Consider the following 16,049-nt stretch of genomic DNA (forward strand, 5'->3'; position numbering starts at 1 on the left):
GGGTGGGTAGGGGAACAGAGGTGGGGGGAGGGGTATGGGAATCTTTCGGGATAGCATTTGAAATGTAAATAAAGAAAATAATAAAAAAAAAATGATTTGGGGGACTGTAGATAAGTCAGTTACAAAATGGTTTCTCTTGTAAGGCACAATGAATCTGTCCCTCTTCAAGCCAATAAGTACATAACAATTTGAGAGACTAGAATAAATTTAAAGAACAATAATATTTTAGTGTATTAAGAAAAATAAATTCTAATACTTTGCAGAGGTAATGACTTTTCTCTGGACAATATTTATATACTAGATGACATATGTCATATCTACATGATATATGACATGAATGCTGATTTTTTTCAGGAATGAATGCCTAATGGACATTGTGTTAAGGCTCTTATGAGTGTGCTAAATTATTTTTGTGGTAGCATACAAGTTTTTCAAAATATGAGCTATGTTTTCCAAAATGTACTCTGCCAGTTCAGGCAATTCAGTGAGAGCTCCTTCCTTTGTTCATTTGAACATTACTAGAAGGAACAAAGAGGCAATGTTCTATAATTCTCTGCACTTTTTGGATTTAGAACACTCTCACTATCCACTGGCACTTCATATTTATGGAAATAAAACAATGTATTATCAGGATTGGAAGAGATTCAGCAATTTAGTTGGTTTCTTAAAGCTATGGTTATAAACACACTATACATTATACGGAGTGCAGTATATAGCTACAGTATATAATAGCTATATTATAGTGAAGCCATTGATCTGAATAGACAAGTGAGGCAAAGCTTTAGATCATAGTGCATCAAAAAATGATGACAAGGGGGGAACATAATAAAAAAATCTAAGGTTTTTGATTTCTCTAGCTGCTTATAATTATTGATAACATGTAGCAATCACATTCTTATATTTGGATTTAGTAAACTGAATAGTGGTCATAATATTTCTTAAAATGTAGTTATCCATTATTTCTACAGACAAGGACACTTACTAAGGACAGAAAGACACTTACTAAGCAGAAGAACAACCAAGTTGTCGAAACTGCAGTAAAAGTTTGCTCTCCAAAAAGGATGGTGCAGTGTGGGAAAAAGTTATATTAGGCATCTGAGATCTGAGATAAAGAGACGAATAGAACCTTACCCATCTTTGGTGGGCATGTGGATGGAGATATTTGACCATGTTCTTCCCGTGATGGGTTCTGAGTTTGAGAATGGCTCTTTCCCACATAGTGAGATGGAGCAGCAGCTGGGGAGTCAAAACTCATGTTGTGCTGGCCAGTAAAGTTGTTTCTGTTGACTTCTCCACTTGAGTACACCTGTAAAAAGCACAGTCTTATTTTTTATACTTTTGAAAGATTCAAAAGTTTACAGTTCAGAATTATGACATTCATTGTAGAAAACTCACCTGAGAATTTCCAGCATGCATGTTCACTTTCCTACCAGGCACTTCGTTTTGTTCTCCATGCATTTGAAGAAAGAACTTAACATTTTGAGCATGTATTTCACTCTGAAAAAAGATATGACTTTGTTTATTTAACAGCAGAGACACCTAAAATGTAGACCTCTCTGAATGTGAGGGCAGGAGACACAAGTTTTAGCACTTTGCATTAACTTTTTCTTTTGAGACCTGGGCCTTGACCAGGCTAGGCAAATGACATATTGTTGAGGTACAGCCTCTACCCTTGACTGCAAGAACTATGAAAGAGTTTCACTCCTTTTAAAACTCCAAATCTCAGTCAAAATTAAATAGAAATGGTTCTACAAATTAAAAGTCAGTATTTTTTGTTTTATTATCATGTTAGCTATATATTTAATGGGTTTCATTATGACATTTTCATACATGCATATTTTACTTATATTACTATTATTGTCTCTTTTCTTCTCCAGTGTCTGCTAATTCCATCTCTTTCCAACTCACTACCACTTCTACTTCTATGTCTTTTTATGTGTGACACAATGGTCATCATTAGGATTGCTTACATGAAGATGGGTAAGAGATATTTATGGGACTGTGAGCACCTTATCAGGGACTACATCACTGTAGAAAAATCTCTCTTCCCCAGCAACCAGTAATTGCTAATATATCCACAGGGAGTGATAAGGCCTCATGATCTCCTGCCTCCTAGCAACTGTTTGTCAATATATCTGGGGGTGGTGGAGCTCATAAGCCTCTCTCACACCTCAATGACAGGATGCTGGCAGCCAAATTTATAGTCTACATTTATTATAAAGGAAAACTCTAGTTCTATAGCATCTCTAAAACTTGCTAATACATTATATTTACTACAGTAACAGTGAATAAAGGGAGGCAGAATGGTGTGAAGAAAATAAACTTTGCAGTCAAAAATCACTGTATTTAACCTAGATTCCCTAAACTTATATTTGTATGTAACTATCCTTTTCTGAGCCAATATTCTCATCTGTCAAACAGAAATGATACCATGTTTCATGTTTTTATACTAATCAAGCAAGATGACTTATATGAAATTGACTTAAAAATGTGATTTCTCATCCTTATTCCCACTGCATTCAACCGACCTCAAAATGTGAAATCCTTTCTGATTCATGCTGTAGAACCACTCCACATGGTTTACAAAAATTATCTGTAAAATACGCAGGTCGTTCTTGTCCGTCACACGGGGGATCTATCAATAAAGTAAAGAAAATTCTATCATATCAATGAAACTTGAATTAATCAAGTTTTTATGTTTGGGAGTATGTAGTAACAGCTTTTTCCTCAAATACACCATTCAAAATGCACATAACACACACATTATATACAATGTATAATAATGACAATAATTATTAATTTAGAATAGTTAAGCCTAGGCAATAACATCCTAAAGGAATAGTTAAGTGGATATAAGTAATTTGATGAATTTCAAAAAGTGATTTAAGGAATCAGTAATGAAAGGCTGAATTTAAAAAAATACCTTTGATGTTTTGTTTAACAGAAGACAATCCTAAGAAATATAAGAAAATCCTAAGGTATCTATGTAAGACTTTCATATACTTTGAGATACAGTCCCAATATTATCTAAAAATCATTGTCTATGATGGTCAAATCTCTCCTACTGTTCCAAAAATACTAGCTCACTTACTTGTGCACACAGATCTCACATAAGTTTCCCTCCAAATATATAAAGTTATGTTCATCTACTACAATCAGGAAATTTACGCTGCAGTGCCTCTGTCTGTAATAAATAGCATATACCGAATAGTTTTATATCTATACTTTAGGTCCAAATTTATATCTAATGTTCTTAATAGCTTCACAGTATTCTGCTGCTCTTGTTTATTAGTTTAGCTACAGGTTATTAATCAAAATCATCAAACTTTTGCTTATTACTTGGCTAAATGTGTAAGTTTGTATAACACATACTTTCATGGGTAAGAGAGTAAATAAATAAAAGTTTTATTAAAATACAATATGCCCAATTTCTAACAATTTTAACATGATATACATACATATACACATAGAAAGTTACATAATGATATAAATTTATATCATGTAATAGTTACAGAATGATATAGATACAGAAAGTTACAGAATGATATAAATTTATATAATATTTATATTATAAAATTATAATTATATAAATATAATAATGGTATAAAATAATGATTAAATTTAAACATATTTAGCTCTTGAAAGAGGGGCAGACAAGAGATGAATACTTAATATTTTACTCACTATAACTTTTGTTTTGTAAAAAGCATGTAGAACTTTCTATATATGTTAAGGGTAGATATCAGCACAATGGTAGGACCTCAATTCAAATAATTATTCACTCATAAAATACCTTTGCAGGAACTGATGAAATCAGCCTGTAGATTACAGTACCTGGGTGAATTTCATAAATAAAGTACATTATACACCACAATATGGAAACTTTTGTTTAACCTGTAACATTCCTTCTCAAATCCTAGATGGCACAGAATAAAGACATTTTTATGCGTAAGTGAAGAAGCAGGTAATGAAAATCATGTTATACTTTGAACCCTAATAGTGAACACACTTTGTTAAAAGCTAACACCTAGCAGGCTCCTCAAAGTTCCAGACTTCAGGCTGTGGTCGCCAGATTGGGTCTCCAAGCCAGCTCTGGAAACTGTCTGGAATCTGGAATCTCAAGCTCTAGGGCTACAATAATTTTAGTTTCTAGACTATTCTAACATCTAGCCAGCTTCTCCAGCACCAGACTGACACCAACAGCCTTGGGTTTCAGCTAGTCTGACAATCATGTTGATTCCTCTAAGTCCCGGTCCATCAAGCCACCTTACGTAGGACCCCCAACCTCTAAGTCAGCTATTGTGGATATAAGCTCCAGGCTTGTACTTGTAGACAGAAACTTTAGTTTGCCACAGTCCTAACTAGGACCTTATACCTCCAGACTAACACCTGCAGGGTCACCCTCCATGGTAGAGCATGCAGCCATGCTCTAGACGATTACTGTTCAGGTGTGTCCCACTAGTTCTCAGTTCTGGGCATCTCCCAACAGACCTACCATCATCACTCTTGTATAAACAGTACCCAGGCTGGCTCCTGGAGCTCCACAACCTAGAGTAAGCCCTTATTTACTTATTCAGTCCCCAGGAACTGAAATCCCCAGACTTTAGGCTGGTTAGTGCAAGTCCAAGATCCAGGACCATCCTTTTGGACCCAGGCTCTAGATCCATCCCAAGTAACTGACCAGTAAGTTTACTGGATTCAGACTTCAGGACAATCCTGAGAACTTGAGCACACCAATTAGTTGACCTAAGCAGAAAAGCCTGCACAGTGACACTAGCAGTGAGCCTCTTTGAGGATCACATCATGTGGCCTGTCACAAATTTATGGGCAGGCAATCCTTTAGTGGCAAAGTAACATTACTGAAGGAAAATTTCTTGAAGAAGAAACAGTCATTCCCCATCCGGGAGCTTCTCCCACTCTTGGGAGTTATCACTTTTCCTTAATGAATCCATGTTTACTTCACTATATTTTTTCCTTTAAAACAGTACTGCTTAAGACTTGCTGTCTTTATTTCCTCAAACGAGATTTGTTTTATTTTTGTTTATCAAATGTCATAATATGCCCAGGTTCAAAATCTTAGCTATTTTCTCCACTGATTCCTAACAATTCTGATTTCTTATATTTTTCTCATCTACATCTTCCTTTGAATTCCACATAACAATACTTTAGCTCATTCCCTTCGTATATTTCAACATGATTTAGCTTTACTAACACTAATTATGCTTAGCTTCATGTTACATATTCTAAAGAAAAAAAGATTAATATAATTGAGGATCTTTTTGTGTTAAACCCTTGGACCTTAACACAAATGTATACAGTAAATAGTACTTTGTACATTCTGAGTTAGGAAACTGGGAGCAAGTGAAACTGAAATAAACTACCATGTTTTCTTTGGTGGAGCTGGTACACAAACCTTTGCTTCACCTTGACCCTTTCCATTATATATACATAACTGTTACACATGTTGGAAATGACTAGTTCTTAACTCCAAGGAGAGTACAATTTAACAAGGTAGATAAGGTATGTATGGACAAACTATAATCCCCAGACCAAAATGTTTTTGGTGATGTAAGATGTAAGATGGTACATTATATCTTGCTGGGGGAACTGAGATTAAATTTATCCATAGATAACAAAGTTTATCTATGCTTTAAAATACATGTAAACAGTGGAATCTCACTAACCTACAAATAAAAATGAGATCATGACATTTGCAGGAAAATGGATGGAATGGAAATCATACTAGGTAAAATAAGCAAGATTCTAAATGAAAGATATTGCATGTTTTCTGGCATATGTGGAATCTAGATTTAAAATTATATGTATGTATATATATCTGTGTATATGTGTGTGCATATATATGCATGTATGCATGTAGATCATTAAGTTAAAAGGGGGAATCATAATATGGGTGAAGAGATCTTAAGGGGCAGGGGGAAAACACAGGAAACAGAAGGAGGATTACTTTCCAGGAATGGCAGAGAATCAACCATGGGAATCAGGAGTAAAGAGGAGGGCAGTGGGGAAGGGAGACAAAGTAGAACAATATATAATGAAAGATATATAAGAAAATGCCAAAACAAAACAAATTACTTTGTGTATTAACTATCAATATTAAAACATATTTTAAAATTAAAAACACATCTTTACAGCTAAAAAATTAATGAAAATAATAGAAGTATTCAGGATAGGCAAGAATATAAATAATAATGGAAAGCTTAGAATGATACCAAATAATGACAAGTGACAATAGGGCACTTAAATTTATATTAAATAGAGAGAAACAAGTGACTCAACATGGATATCTCTAGACAGAAACAACAATAACAAAAAAGCCATGAATGTCTCAATTAGTTGTAGATGTCAGTTGTAGGCTTGAGGCTTGAACCAGGACTGGCTATAGATATATAAAGAAAAGGTTCATCTCTCAAAAGCAAAGGGTATTAAAGGCTGAGCTTAGCATTTGCTATCAGTGTGGTAGACATTTAGATGTATTACAGTTAAGCTTAAGTAATCCTATTTCTGATAAGAGGTGGAGATTCAATCTTACCATCTACAGTTATATCACTGGCAAATTCTCTTTATTAGTATATCATGCAAGTGTTGAAGTCCTGAGTTTAGTCTATAAAGTTGAAATACATGAAGATGAGAAATTATAAAAGAAGATGAGTGATGGTCCAATCTTGAAGTATTACTTAATATGCCACATCTTTGCTATACTCACAAAGCAAATATACCCCAGAGAAATTTGTACATCCCTGTTTTTGTATAGCAGTTGTCACACTAGCCGTTACATAACTTGTAATAATATCCATCAACAGACAAATGGATAATGAAAATATAGTTTTTATACAAAATGAAGAGATCTATTTCATACACAAGAGTAAAATTTTGTCCATTGCAGGAAAATGAATTAGACATGGTAAGTAAAACTAGTTAGACTCTGACAAATATTATGTTTTCTTCTATGCATAATCCAGATTAAATACAAATAAATATATATGTTACATATTAGATTTTTTTGTTTTTTTTTGTTTTGTCGAGACACGGTTTCTCTGTGTAGCTTTGTCTGTCCCAGAACTTGCTCTATAGATCAATCTGACCTTCAACTCTCAGAGATCCACCTGCCTCTGCTTCCCAAGTACTGGGTTCAAAGTTATGCACCACCACCACCTAGTTAAATATCTAAATTTTTATTAAAGACCCATGCAAAAATCATTAATTTTCCTCTATTTAATATAGAATTAAATCAACTGCCCTAATGAATCCTATCATTATTTATTCCAATCTAAACTTTCCATTATTATTTATACACTTGCCTTACTTGAAATACTTTTATTCTATAAATTTTAGTTAACATGATATATTTAATTATTTATATGACATGAAACCCAGATCATGTGAAGGAAAGAAGGGGTCTAAAGAGGGATAACAAGAAGCGAATAAAAGAGATTAATGGGGGAAAGAACAACAAATATTAAATATGTATTTGGGAGAAAGAAAGGTAGAAAGAGAAAAGAAGCGCTAATTGCCAAGGGAGGAGAAGAGGAGGGAAGTATGAATAAATCACAACAGTATGTTTGTATTAAGATGTCATAAAGAGATCCATTATTTTGTATTCTAACTAAAAAAATACCAACATAAATGAAAAGTCGAACAAAAATATACTTAGAGTTTACTTTATCTAAATAGCAAGCTGCCTTAATCAATTCAGATATAATTGAATCTCAAATTTTCTAGAATACCTTCTTATGCATCATTATTGTTATTCATTGTTTCAGGGTTGGGGATGGCAAAGTATATAATCCCTTAGGTTCAATCCCAAGCACTGCATAAACCAGAAATGGGGGTAAATACCTATAATCCTAGCACTCACAAAGTAGAGAGATACTAAGAAATAGCACTAAAACCCATACCTAGAATTTCTGATTCAGTAGTTCTGGGGTGGGGCTCACACTACAAATTACTCACAAATTCTGTAATACTGCCAATGGTGCTGGTACAGGAACAATACTGTGAATACTTCTTAGAGCTTTCACTGGATCTACTTTGATTTCTAACACTGCAGTAAATATAAATCCCCTTTTGTCTAATATAAAATTCCTTTAGTATTTACAATTATTATGTTTTTTCTTTCCCTTTCACTTTACTTCTTTTGTGAATTAATTGCAGTTGTTTTATATGGTGTGTAACTTAACCACAATCTGCATAATGATGTCATAATAACAACAATGACTAGTGAAAGGGACCATTCTTTCGCTGTTGTTTTTATGTTTTGAGATGGTGTTCCATTATGTAACTCAGGCTGGCCTTGACTTTATGTCCTCAGCCTCCTACTTGCTATTACATGAGAGACCACTGCACTCTGCTCCATCTTCTTTTTTCTTTTTAATTCTGAAAAAAATAAAATTTAGCATTGCAACCATTTTGAATATATGTTTTAACCATGTAGTGTTATATATACTTAAACCCTTATTTTGAATACACATCATCTTCTGTTAACATAGCCCAAGAAAACATCACACCATATTGCTGACTCATGCTTCAGCTGATTTCTGACAAACACATGGTTTTATTCCTCCTGGAGTTGACTAAACTGTACTCCTTAAGAACACAATTATGTGGAGTTCCTTGATCCACTTAGACTTGAGCTTTGTACAAGGAGATAGGAATAGATCAATTCGCATTCTTCTACATGATAACTGCCAGTTGAGCCAGCATAAACAACCACCAAACCCAGACACTATTGCAAATGCCAACAAGATTTTGCTGAAGGGACCCTGATATTGCTGTCTCTTGTGAGGCTATGCCAGTGCCTGCCAAATATAGAAGTGGATGCTCACAGTCAGCTATTGGATGGAACACAGGGCCCCCAATGAAGGAGCTAGAGAAAGTACCCAAGGACCTGAAGGGTGCTGCAACCCTATAGGTGGAACAACAATATGAACTAACCAGTACCCCCTGAGCTTGTGTCTCATATGTAGCAGAGGGTGGCCTAGTTGGCCATCATTGGGAGAAGAGGCCTTTGGTTTTGGGAAGATTATATGCCCCAGTACAGGGGAATGCCAGGGCCAGGAAGCAGGAGTGAGTGGGTTGGGGAGCAGGGCAGGGGGAGGGTATAGGGGACATTGGGGATAGCATTTGAAATGTAAATGAAGAAAATACCTAATTAAAAAAAGAACACAATTATATGGGAAGAAATGTTTCTGGTCTCCAAAACAGATCTAATATGTATTTATATTCCATTTATATTTTGCCTTGCCATATTCAACTAATGGCTTCAGCCTTTTAAGATCTCTTTTGAGCTGGTGAGCTGGTAGAGTGAGTAATGGTGCTTGCAGTCAGGTCTAAAGGCTCCCAGAAAACCCGTATGGTGGGAGCAGACAACTTATTTCTATTGGTTGTTCTCTGACTACCACATTTATGCTGTGGCATACATCGCCATGCAACATCTCCCCCCAAAGTAAAAACAATGTTTTTAAGTCTTAAATGTATTATCAGGAGTATTGTGGAAGTTTGATTTCTATTGAGACCAAATTTATTACTTCTTAGGGACCATTCTATGTAATACAGTTTCCCCTCAAGCTGCATGCCCCCTACATTCATCATGAAAGTGAATATACCTATTCAATAGTGAAATGTGAAGGTAGGAGAGATTAGTGATCTTCTCAAAGTCATACATCTATTATGGTTTAGAGCCAGGATTCAAATCTAATTCTGCCCAAGAGTTCCCTGAGAGCTAGTTCTTAAAAAGGTTGCAGTGTGTCTGCAACCCCATAGGAAGAATAATATCAACCAACCAGACCCCCCAGAGCTCCCAGGGACTAAACCACCAACCAAAGAATACACATGTAGCGACCCATGGCTCCAGCAGCATATATAGCAGAGGATGGCCTTTTTTGGGCACCAATGGGAGAAGAGGCCCTGGATCCTTTGGAGGCTCGATGGATGCCCCAGTGTAGGGGAACACCCTCATAGAAGCAGGGGGAGGGGAGATGGGATAAGGAGTTTGCAGAGGGGAAACCAGGAAAAGGGATAACATTTGAAATGTAAATAAGTAAAATATGCAATAAAAAAGGTTGCAGTATTGAATGGTAGACTTCTTTAGGCTGGACGTTTATAAAGAAACAAGTCGGACTTGAAAGAGAACCTAGTTTGGCTGAGGCAATTGGCATCTGATAGCTGCTGGGAGAGGGAGAGTCAATTTGCTTGATGTGACCCAAGTGACTAGCACTGCCCAGTAGAAAAGACTTCTGTTCAAATAACTAACTCCCAGAGAAATCTTGAGCCCTTAAACTGAAGTGTTTGTCAAAGAACTGGGATTTAGGAACTGAGGCATAGCTGAAGAAACCTAAGGGATGCATATCTTCCTTTCTTTCCATTTTTTATATTCTTCCTATTTTCCTCTTCCTTATTAATATAGAAAATAATCATTGTATTGGTTGGTGGGGTAAAGATGAACTTAAAAGGCTACCTAATTTCAAAAGAAATGAGTTGTGAAAAGCATCAGATAGACTGGGGCTGGAGAGATGGTTCATTGGTTAAGATCACTGTCTGCTCTTCCAGAGGTCCTGAGTTCAATTCCCAGTACCCACATGGTGGATCATGACCATCTTGTAAAGGAATCTGATGCCCTCTTCTAGGATGTATGTGTACATACACAGAGCACTCATACATTAAAAAAAAACAAAATCAAAAAAGTAATACAAGGAAACAACAACAAAAGCATCAGACCAAGAGAAACAGCAGGTTTCAGTCTGCTACATTGTTAGTTGTTTACAAAGTTTAACCGTTCAGATTTTGATTTCTAAAGTTTATTTTGTACTTTATAAACTTTTGTTTTGATGGTATGATGTTAGTGATACTCTCTTCCACAGTTAGGAGGATTATTTGAAATGAAACAGTAGTTTTGTGACAAATTATAGACAGTATCAAATAAGAAAGTTCATTCAATGTAATGTATTTATACTCAAGTCTGGCTTCATTCTGGTTGGAGAATGGATCAGTGCTATTTTCCTATTAATTAAAATGCTTTAGTGAGGTCTGGTAGCTCGTGCCTTTAATCCTAGCCCTGAGAAGGCAGGCAAATCTCTGTGAGTTTGAGGCAAACTTAGTCTACAGAGAGGGTTTTAGGACAAACAGAGAAGCGTAATGAGATCCCACCTGAAAAAGATGTTTTACCGTGTAATTTCCTTCTTACATGAAAGGTTTATGTAATCTGAGAAAATGTAACTTTTATAATAATTTGCGATGATGTTAGGGACTTTGATCTGTAGTTCTAGGTAACAGGAAAAAAATAAAAATGCTATATTAGTAAAAAAAAAGACTTATAACCTTGAATAAATCATTTAACTATTCTAAACTATTTTCCATCAAACTATATAGAAATATAATGTATAATTTTTAAGTTCCAGCATCTGACAAACATAAAAGATGTTTATTTCAAAATATTCAACACATGTTACATACTCAATAAAAGTAAGATTATGTACTTTTCCCTGTTTTTAAAATTAGGCATCTGTGTATACACTGGTGTATGTGCATGCGCATATCGAGGCCAGATGACCACCTTTGGTATCTTCCTCAGAAAGCCATCTATGTCCTTTGAGACATGAACTTACACTGACCTGGCACTCACCTCACCAATTAGGATAGACCGGCTGGCTAGTGAGCCTCAGTCATCCTCCTGCATCTGCCTTTCCAGTGCTGAGATCACAAGTATGCACTACCATCCATGGTTCTACACGGGTTCTGAGGGATAGAACTCGGATCCCTATGCTTTGGACGCAAACACCAAATTAGCTACGTCCACGAACAATTACTGAGTTCTTTGCATAGCTGTTTGAGACTTATTTTTATTACGTTTTGTATGTTTGTGCATAAACGTATGCCATGTGCATGCATTAGCGGGCATCAGATCCTCTGGAACTGGAGTTACAGACAGTAATCAGCTTCCTGATATGAGTGCTGGGAATTGAACTTGGGTCCTCTGGAAGAACAGTAAGTACCCTTAACCATTAAGTCATCTGCCCAAGCCCATTACAGATATTTCTAATTTATTTATAGGTTCTTAGCACTAGCCAGAATACACTGGCATGGAGTGATTACTTAGTAAATGAAGGAAAGACCATTAACTAGGTTTTCTGCTGGAGGACTTAGTAACATATGACCCAAAGTTTTACTGAACAATAGGGAAACAAAGAAAAGTGGTTTTTAATTGCTATGAGAAAGGTAATTGCCATGGGAACCAATTAACAACCAAACTGAACTCTACAATGTTTTCCAATCTAAAATACAGACTCAGAATTTTTTAAAGGGAAAAGCAAATATACAAGGAGGGTTAACTACAGATATATGTAGCATCACTACTGTATCAGAATTCATTTTGTCATAGTAGCTTTGAAAAAGTTCGCTTAATGAAATATGGAGCATCCTAAAAAGCCACCCAACTCCCCTTATCCTTTATGTGTATGTCTTTTTGCATATTATTCTCTTGGCATTTCTTTTGCTTGTTTTAAGTTTATTGTTCGATATCCCAGTAGAATTTCTTGAAGGTTTTTAACATTACCTATATGACAATTTTTATGTCTATTGTCATTGGTTCATCTTTGTGAATGTTGGCTGTAAATTGTGACTGGGCCAGCAAATGCTTTTTCAAACCCATTTTAATGATTTTTATTGGGAGTGATCTTGTAATAATAGTGACCCTGACATTAGTCTGACATATTTCAGAGCCATACCTTAATTAGAATTTAGAAAAAGTCAAAGTATACTGGCACACAACCAAGACTTGTTCCTTGCCTTTTGTACAGTATAGCTTGAAAAATAGTGTTTTATAAATAAACAAAATTCTGAGGCCTAATAGTGTTTTGAATATTACAATGTGTTAAAACCTCTACCATTTTTTAAGTGAAAATATAAGGGGTTTTTAGTTTGGACTTCGGAGTTAATGAAGAATACTTAACTAAATTGAAAGGACAGACAGTCTGAGATTACAGTTACATTTCTTTTTTCTTATCCTAGTAAAGTTTCTCAACAGTATTTCAACACAGATTTCACTACTCAGTGAGTGTTAAGTGGTAACTACCATCAAGGTTTCTTATGACTTATGAATTATTACTTTTGTATTCAGCCACCAAATTCCACCAAAAGAAGTAACAATGTAACTCCAAAATCATCAACCATATTTTCAGGCCAGAGAATAATCTCAGAGTTTGTCTTCTCCAAGTCCCTTGCTTCAGACATGGAAGCCCAAATCAAGGAAATCTGGGACCAATTCAGGATCACAAAGTCTAGTAGTTTTATGAACATCATAATCTGTTTTTACTGTGCCAGATTCCAGATATTGCTTTGACTTTATTAAATCATGTTCTTGTCTTCATTTTGTGTGAGTTTCATTTTGTGTGAGTACACATGTGACAGAGAGAGAGAGAGAGAGAGAGAGAGAGAGAGAGAGAGAGAGAGAGAGAGAGATCAGAGGACAACATGCAGGAGTTAGTTCTGAAGCTTGACACAGGTTTCTTTTCCCTCTGTGCCATCATGAAGGTCCCTGAAATTCTCTCTCTTATAATGATTTTACTATTTGCACATATTCAAAGACACTGTAACCAAAGCAGCTACACAGTGTGGTAAAATGCCATTTTTCTATGAAACATTATTTCTAAAGTTTGGTATGGACTGGTCGCCAGAGTCAGAACTGTTCAATGCCTACAAAACAACTCTCACCTATTTGCTGGCTATGGACAAAGTTTGTTATCCAAGTAAAAGCTACGAGTGGTGGCACAAACCTGTAGTCCCAGCATTCCGGAAGTAGATTGGAGGACCAGTTCACAGTGAGTTTGAGGCAAGTGTAAAGTACATGGGACCATGTTTCAAAATGAACCAAAAAAAAAAAAAAAAGGAAAAAAAAAACAACCACAAAGTCCCCTTGAAAATGTAAAAGCCCAGGAGTTTCCAAACAATGCTATAATTTATGGCTGATTGAAGACATTACTCTTTCAAAAATTGTCTTCAGTTAGCCTGTTACTAAAGCATGATCATATCACAGTGGAGTCCCAATTTCCATATTTAGTAGATGGCATTAATATAATGTGCCCATTGCAAATATTATAGGGGATTTAAAAAAATTGTTTTGCCATTCATTCCACCAAAGTGAAAGATGTGAAATATTATGGGATTGCACACAAGGGTATATAATTTATAAATCTGAAGAAATTATTTTATAAGGTTAATTTTAATTAGTGTGTTTATCCAAGAAAAAAAAGAAATCTAAACTGTTTCCTCTATTTTTACATTCACAATCTTTCACTTTGGATGTCCATGAACAAGATAAGGTAATCCAGAAAATATTTTACAGTAATTATTAAATCTGAGCATTTCTGCAGCAGAATCTGTCTTAACTGTTTAAGAACATCTCCCAAACTGCTTTCAACCACACTGCATTGGCAGATTTCACAGTCCAAGAGTAGGCTGCTTCCAGATACATAATAGCCTGTGTGAAAGGTCGCTGATATTCCAACAGTCAAGAGATAGCTCTCCATGTTTGGCATAGTAAGTGTTGGCAAGTACAACAGCACTTACTTGAACCCAAAGAAATGTTAAAGGTGGGCCCTTAAACCCTGTTTCACTAGGCCTTAACCTCAAACACCAAAGAAAATTCCCCAAATGATTTCTGAAATCCGTGCTTCTGCCAAACACTTTCTCTTCAGTACAGGCCTCATTGCCGGAGAGGAACCTATGACCTAACATCCAACAAATTCTATTTGAAAGCTCAAGTAAACATGCTAAACTGCCTAAATTTCTAACTCCGTCTTCTCTCTGTAAATATCACACTGCCGAGTTTATTCCCTGAGTTTCTACACTGAAAGGGTGGGTGGGTGGGGATTCCTGTTAAATTTCTGATAGTCCCTCTTTGCTCTCCCTTTCCTTTCCCTGGCCCTCGAGATCCACAGCACTTCTGCTCTGCCTCTTCTTCCCAAATTGCACATCAGCATCCTACTTCACACTAAAGCTTCTAGCTAAGACAAAAATGATGTTTATTTTTTTTCCCCTTTCAAACTCCTGTCTTAAGAGTATCTGCCATTCCTTTGCTGGGGGGTGGGGGGGCTTTGGGGAAGGGGAGGTTAGGGATGCCCTTCACAGCTTCAGTCCTTCTGAGACCCTAGGGCCTAATTAGGGAGGGGGTGGGATGGGGTAGGGTGGGGTGGGACAGGTCCAAGCCCAGCGGAACGGGGCGGGACGGGGCGGGGCGAGCTTGGCCTTTACTGCGCCACAGCAGGTGGGGGGTGGGGCGGTGTCGAACCGCGCCCAGTCCGGGTTCCGGGCCAGCTGCAGACTGGCGGCAAAGGCGAACAGGCCGCCTTCGCGTCCCGGGACGGGAACTCACCTTCTCTGAGGCAAGGGCAGGTGTCTACTTTAAAACTACTGTCCCCCCTCCCCGCCGCCGCCATAGTGGAGCCGCCAAAGCCGCCGCCGCCTTCTCCACAGCACCGGCAAGTGAGCAGGCAGGGGTGGAGGTGGCAGAGGAGGGAGGCACCAGCAAGGCCGCCGCCGCTGCCGCCGCGTAGGCGGCGGCGGAGGCGACAGCTTAGGGAGCTTCCCGGGGGTGGGAAGACCTCGCCAGCTGAGCTACAGCTTTCGGCGACGCCCGCCGCCGTCGCAGCCTGGCGCGCACAATTGCACTGGCGTCTGGATTCCGTTAGGCTTTTTTTTTTTTTTTTTTTAAGCACCGCCTTCTCCCAAGCTCCACCTCCCATCCTTCGCTTCCTCTTTGGGCAACCAGAGCCTTGCTCGGGCTCCCTGCATCCTCCAATAGGAGAGCCATGCACCCGCACGATGCCTCCCCCTTCCCCCGTGGCTCTGCAGCACCGACCTCCCTTCGGAGAGGAAGAAAAGATGGCCAAGGGCGAAGGGCAAAAAGCGCGGGATGTAAAAACAAATGTCCTTATACGGTGGGGACTGACGCACTAATCTAGCAGCATTTTTTTTTTTAAATCTCAGCTTCCAAAATCTCTCTAAAAGACTTTTTCCCCTCTTCTGAAGTAAGGAAG

At 37.3% G+C, this 16,049-nt stretch overlaps 1 protein-coding gene across 2 annotated transcripts in view; it reads right to left on the reverse strand.

The window, feature by feature from the left end:
- Positions 1 to 15,635, reverse strand: part of Zmat1 (zinc finger matrin-type 1) — a 30,830-nt gene extending 15,195 nt beyond the window's left edge. For both annotated transcript variants that reach the window (XM_029534551.1, XM_021188472.2), the window contains exons 1-4: positions 15,386 to 15,635; positions 2,529 to 2,635; positions 1,396 to 1,497; positions 1,132 to 1,306 (exon numbers count right to left, since the gene is read on the reverse strand). In XM_029534551.1, the coding sequence (XP_029390411.1) occupies positions 1,132 to 1,306; positions 1,396 to 1,497; positions 2,529 to 2,635; positions 15,386 to 15,449 (448 nt within the window). In that variant the 5' untranslated portion in view covers positions 15,450 to 15,635. The remainder of the gene's footprint in view (positions 1 to 1,131; positions 1,307 to 1,395; positions 1,498 to 2,528; positions 2,636 to 15,385) is intronic.
- Positions 15,636 to 16,049: the final 414 nt, after the last annotated feature.

Source organism: Mus pahari, chromosome X (genome assembly GCF_900095145.1).
Source record: "Mus pahari chromosome X, PAHARI_EIJ_v1.1, whole genome shotgun sequence".
Lineage (NCBI taxonomy): Eukaryota > Metazoa > Chordata > Mammalia > Rodentia > Muridae > Mus > Mus pahari.